The 6,111-nt window shown below is 39.4% G+C and overlaps 1 protein-coding gene across 1 annotated transcript; it reads left to right on the plus strand.

Moving 5' to 3' along the window:
• The first annotated feature begins 385 nt into the window (after nt 1-385).
• LOC117146774 (peroxiredoxin 1) lies at nt 386-2,541 on the plus strand. Its single transcript, XM_033313295.1, has 2 exons — nt 386-519; nt 1,670-2,541. Exon 2 carries the CDS (start codon nt 1,670-1,672, stop codon nt 2,252-2,254), a length of 585 nt encoding a protein of 194 aa, XP_033169186.1. The 5' UTR covers nt 386-519; the 3' UTR covers nt 2,255-2,541.
• The last annotated feature ends 3,570 nt before the right edge of the window (nt 2,542-6,111 follow it).

The following is a 6,111-nucleotide window of genomic DNA, read 5'->3' on the forward strand; positions in this document are numbered from 1 at the left end:
ACTCTTAATGCAAATTTAAAAAAAGCGCGGTTTTCCCATTTTGGCGGCAAAATGATGACCAGTGTGACCGTTAACCTGATGTGCCCGAATTATACTAAAAGTACTGCCCAGTACATATTATTACACATTATTTATTATTAGTAGTAGTACTTGTTACCAAGACTATCAAAAGTTATTAAGTGCTTCTATGTTATAACTTGAATATTAAAACTTACCAATTAAAATGTAGAATCCACCTTTGAAAAGCGCGCCAATATTCGGTAGATGGCGCTTTAAGCACTGGCCATAGACATCGATAAGCAGCGGCAATCGGCGCTGCCTATCGCAAGCGGCATCCATGTCGCGGCAGCCCTGGTCGACCAGCATACACTTAATTTTCAATTCATTCGCGAATTTCAACTCGTGCCGAAAGGTTTGTTTGTGCGAAAGCAGCAGCTGCGAGAGAACGAGCAAGAGGAAGCCCACGCGGAAGTCAAGCAATTACCGAGAATTGTTAAGAGAAATATAAAACTGTTTAAAGTGAGTGTTCCTTGGGCGATGAACAGGTCGCTGATTCTGGGCAAAGTCGGCGAGAAATTGCGGAGCGTAAGATTAGAAATTAGCATCGCTGTTGTTGCTGTTGATGTTGTTGTTGTTCTTTTTCGATGAGCAAAAGATAATGATGTTCATGTTCGGTCGGCAGATTCGAGATTATTTCACAAGTTTTTGCACCGAGAGCATAGTTTCTTTTTTCTTCACATTTCGTTCTTTTTTTCACTTTATTGGCACGTCCGTCGCACACACACACACACACGCGGTGAGCCGGCGAAAAAAAGGGCACAGAAATGAAATCAAAACGAGAGGAAAATATTTGCCAATTCAGAAATACGTTTGTGATTTGTAATTAATTCGCATCCATTACATGAAAAACGCGAACGTGCCGAAAGTTCAATAAATTCAATCGCATAAATGGGAGCAGCCGAAAATTTTTCGGCTAATTTATTATTCCGGGTTTCTTCCATTTCGCTTCGCTCGGCGGCCATTTTGTAGAGTTCAGCTTTTCTACTCTCCTCTTTGATCTTTCCAGTTTGTGGCGAAACATCTGGAAGTCAAGGGTAATTGCCCTTAATCGTTAGTAATTGCCGCCAATAGAACTCCGATTTATAGAGACTTTTAGTATGGAATTAGCATCAAGTTAACTGAATTACAACTTAAAACCAATTGAAAGTTACATAGACAAGATTAAAGGTTTGAAAATAGTAAGCTTACTACAAAATAGGTATATTGCATATGAGAATTTTCTGGAATATTGTTAATATTTCCAATAAGGGCTGGCATAATATTGATTTCCAATCATAATACTTTAATAATATCTATTCATTCCTATTTGCATGATTTTACTAGCCTCTATAAATGCCATTTATTAAACCACTGTTATCTTGTAATAATCCGGGTAAGAGTGATGAAATTTTTTTTTGTGGGGCCCAAAGAGTCTTGATAGATAAGATAAGATGCGTATCGGTCGAAAGAGGAAGTATCAGTCACAGCGAGATTTCAAGGGGAGATATGAGGGATTTACAATTGAAGTTCTCAAGGGAAGGCGACTAAGTCCAGAGCACTTTGTTGTTAATTATTCACTAGCTTGGAGAAACGTGTCTCTAATTCCGCCATCCATCCATTCATTGAACAGATGCCCCAGCTGCAGAAGCCCGCTCCCGCATTCGCCGGCACCGCCGTCGTCAACGGTGTGTTCAAGGACATCAAGCTGAGCGACTACAAGGGCAAGTACCTGGTGCTGTTCTTCTACCCGCTGGACTTCACCTTCGTGTGCCCCACCGAGATCATTGCGTTCTCGGAGAGCGCCGCCGAGTTCCGCAAGATCAATTGCGAGGTGATCGGTTGCTCCACGGACAGCCAGTTCACCCACTTGGCTTGGATCAACACGCCGAGGAAGCAGGGCGGTCTGGGCAGCATGGACATTCCACTGCTGGCCGACAAGTCGATGAAGGTGGCCCGCGACTACGGAGTGCTCGATGAGGAGACCGGCATCCCCTTCCGCGGCCTGTTCATCATCGATGACAAGCAGAACTTGCGCCAGATCACCGTCAACGATCTGCCCGTGGGTCGCAGTGTGGAGGAGACCCTGCGTCTCGTCCAGGCCTTCCAGTACACCGACAAGTACGGCGAGGTCTGCCCCGCCAACTGGAAGCCCGGCCAGAAGACCATGGTGGCCGATCCCACCAAGTCCAAGGAGTACTTCGAGACCACCTCCTAAAGAGGCTATCTGTTCGCTGGACGGGGCCGCTCCTGGCGAGTGGGAGCGGATTCGAATCGCAAAACCCCCGTTCAGGCAAACCAATACACATACTACATTATATATCCTACATATTAACCCTAGAGCGTAGAGAGAAGTAACTGTGAGGCATCTTTCCCTGCAACAGCCACCCAAAAAAAAAAAGAGAGAAACACCTGCAGACGCTAAGCGGAAAGTGATTATTTTTAACTATTTTTGTGTGCTTTTTTTTTGTAATTCACCACAATAAACGATTGTACGGAAGAGAACTCGGAGCACGTGGGTCTTTATCAGGGGGTGGCGGGCGGACTTTCGCCTCAAACCTCTGGTCTTATCATCCGGGGAAACATTTCCACAAAAAAGTGGAAAGAAATAGCAGTGGGCGACTTATCAACGTCTGCGGCTGGCAATTGCGAAATGGCAAATAGACTGAATCAGAATGCCAGGAATGCTGCACTGAGAGAAATGACGAGTGACTTGTATGGAGACACTACATGTGATATCTAATTAAACCCAGTTAATAATCTGAAACCATGGACTTGTAAATATGTAGATACTTATAGTTGTTCCGTATGATCTGTAACATTGTTACTTTGTTGTGGCATTTTCTCGCAGTGCAGCAACAGCTGTTGGTTGGTTGGTGACACAGTAACCGAGTGCACAATTCCCGTTTTGCCAACATCCCACCCATCCATTTCAATGTTAAGTGCAAGCGAGAGTCGTCTAGTCGACGTGGATGTCTCGCATATTAAACGGGTCTTGACTCTATCGGTATATATATATGCAAACAGATATATATATACGATCTGGCTGATTTGAACCCCCCTTTGTGATCGTAGCGGTTCAACTATTACGTGTAGTTCGCGTCGCATCACACGAGTTGTCTTCGGCGGATCGGATCGAATCTCTTTCACCCAAACCAGTTCCTCCAGGTTATACATATGTATGTACATGTGCCCCAGCAGCAGCTGCGAGTCACTTTATTTACTGCCCGTGGAACCTACTGGAAACAGAACCCTTTCCCAAAGTCAAGTGGTGCGATCTGATCGCTGCTGCGCACGTTACGTCGTTAGTTTTCTTTTTTTTTTTGCCATTTTGTTTACTGCCGCTGAATCGGCGGGGCATAGCCGACTTGGATGGCTCATAGCGGCCGCATTGGGTTCGCGGCACTATCATTATCAGTCTGCTAATTGCGCCCGTTGCCCACGGATACGTTCACAATGGTGGCCTACCATACAATGGACTTTCCTATTCGCGCTACTTGGTACCACGCTCACAAAGAAAATTTCTAACAAGCCTCGAACATAAAAGAGTGCTTTAGAGAAGTTCCTCAAAGTAAAAGATGCACATGTTCTATACAACTCGTACAACATGGCGTATGCGCAATATGTTGTTATGTTATTTCTGAGTTCTGAGAATGAATCCCTCTTTTTATGGCCAGTTGCAGTAAGAGCAACCCATCTTCGTGATGCCAGAAGTGAACAATTGAAGTTCGTTTCTACCTGAGCTCGCCAAGCTGTACAGAAAAACGCTCTATTCACATATTATTCATCAGCCGCACGACAGCTGCAAAAAGAGATTGCTTCTGCTGAATCATGGCGGCCAAAGCGGCACAAAAGCTACATGGAGCTACGTTTGTACAATAAACACCCAGACGGAGACCGATTTCTATGCCAACGGGATTGCCGCTCTATTGAGGGCGTTGCAAATGTCATTGTCGATGGCTGTGATTCCAATTCACTTGGCCATTTCCCATTCCCCCGGATCGAGATCGATGATTATTGGGTGGCTGAAAAACGCACTTGCCATAATGAAAAGCCAGCCGAATGGGCTGCTGCAATGGGAAATGGATGGCAAATGCCTGTGATATTCTCGATTTGCCAATCGTTGGCCAGTCAGTGTATCCGGAAAACAAGTACATGCACATACAGCTGCGGGAGAAACAATAGCAATAACTAATTAACTGTTCTCTGCTTAACAATTAACTTACCATTATGATATATGATATATATATATACTTGTATTTAAAAATAATTCAGGTTAAAGGTCAAATATATTCAAATATTCCTTTTTTTGATTTCCCGTCAAAAATTATCCGTTTTTTGGCCAAAAAATTCGTAAAAATTGTTGAAATATGGAATGTCATATCTCGTTGAGCTCGTAATTAAATTTCTAATCGAACTGTATTCAAATAGAAAAATTCAAATTTTTCGCCATTTTTTGCAAATTTTGATGATGTTACCCCTTACAAAAGATGCGAAAATTTGGACAAAAATTAATTTTACAAAGTCCGTTAAAATGTTATATTTATAGTTAGTAGTGGTAATTAGGAGTAAAAAAAAGTAATTCTTTTAGCTGCCTGACCAATTTTAGTCAAGTTATACAGAAAAAACCAATCGTAAAAATTGAATTTTTCCCAAAAATCATTCTCTTGATTTACTGCAAAAAAAAATTTGTTTTTTGGTCAGAACTTTTGAAAGAATGATCCAAATATGGAATGTCATACCTCGTTGAGCTCGTAATTAAATTCCTAATAGAACTGTATTCAAAAAGGAAAATTCAAATTTTTCGCCATTTTTTGCAAATTTTGATGATGTTACCCCTTACAAAAAATGCGAAAATTTTGACAAAAATTATTTTTACCTTAGTCCGTCTAAAAGTAATATTTATAGTTAGTATTGGTAATTAGGAGTAAAAAAAAGTAATTCTTTTAGCTGCCTGACCAATTTTAGTCAAGTTATACAGAAAAAACCATTCGTAAAAATTGAATTTTTCCCAAAAATCATTCTCTTGATTTACTGCAAAAAAAAATTTGTTTTTTGGTCAGAACTTTTGAAAGAATGATCCAAATATGGAATGTCATATCTCGTTGAGCTCGTAATTAAATTTCTAATCGAACTGTATTCAAATAGAAAAATTCAAATTTTTCGCCATTTTTTGCAAATTTTGATGATGTTACCCCTTACAAAAAATGCGAAAATTTTGACAAAAATTATTTTTACCTTAGTCCGTCTAAAAGTAATATTTATAGTTAGTATTGGTAATTAGGAGTAAAAAAAAGTAATTCTTTTAGCTGCCTGACCAATTTTAGTCAAGTTATACAGAAAAAACCATTCGTAAAAATTGAATTTTTCCCAAAAATCATTCTCTTGATTTACTGCAAAAAAAAATTTGTTTTTTGGTCAGAACTTTTGAAAGAATGATCCAAATATGGAATGTCATACCTCGTTGAGCTCGTAATTAAATTCCTAATATAACTGTATTCAAAAAGGAAAATTATAATTTTTTGCCATTTTTTGCAAATTTTGATGATGTTACCCCTTACAAAAAATGCGAAAATTTTGACAAAAATTATTTTTACCTTAGTCCGTCTAAAAGTAATATTTATAGTTAGTATTGGTAATTAGGAGTAAAAATAGTAATTCTTATAGCTGTCAGGCAATTATTATCCAAATTATACAGAAAAAAGCAATTTTAGATATCTCATTTTTGGAAAATTGAATTATCTTCCACATTTTTTGCAAATTTTCGAAAAGGCGATAATTTACGCAAAAAGAAAGTGATAAGTATCGTTCGCTAGGATTTGGTCATTTAGTTTTAAGCTTAATATTTTTTTAGTTAGAGCAAAAAAGGCGAAAAAAATTAAAATATGTTCAGTTTGTTCAGAAAACATTGATCTCTTATTTATTTAGAAAGTGGACACTATTTTTGTGATAACAACAATGACTGCTATGCTACAAACTGCTGTCTGTGGCGTAATTTGATTATTTTATAGACTGATAAGTGGTAATCGGGAGGCTTTTTCCGTGGTATTAGTGATATCAGTGGGAATGGGTCGT

The sequence above is a fragment of the Drosophila mauritiana genome, chromosome X (assembly GCF_004382145.1).
Source record: "Drosophila mauritiana strain mau12 chromosome X, ASM438214v1, whole genome shotgun sequence".
Classification (NCBI taxonomy): Eukaryota; Metazoa; Arthropoda; class Insecta; order Diptera; family Drosophilidae; genus Drosophila; species Drosophila mauritiana.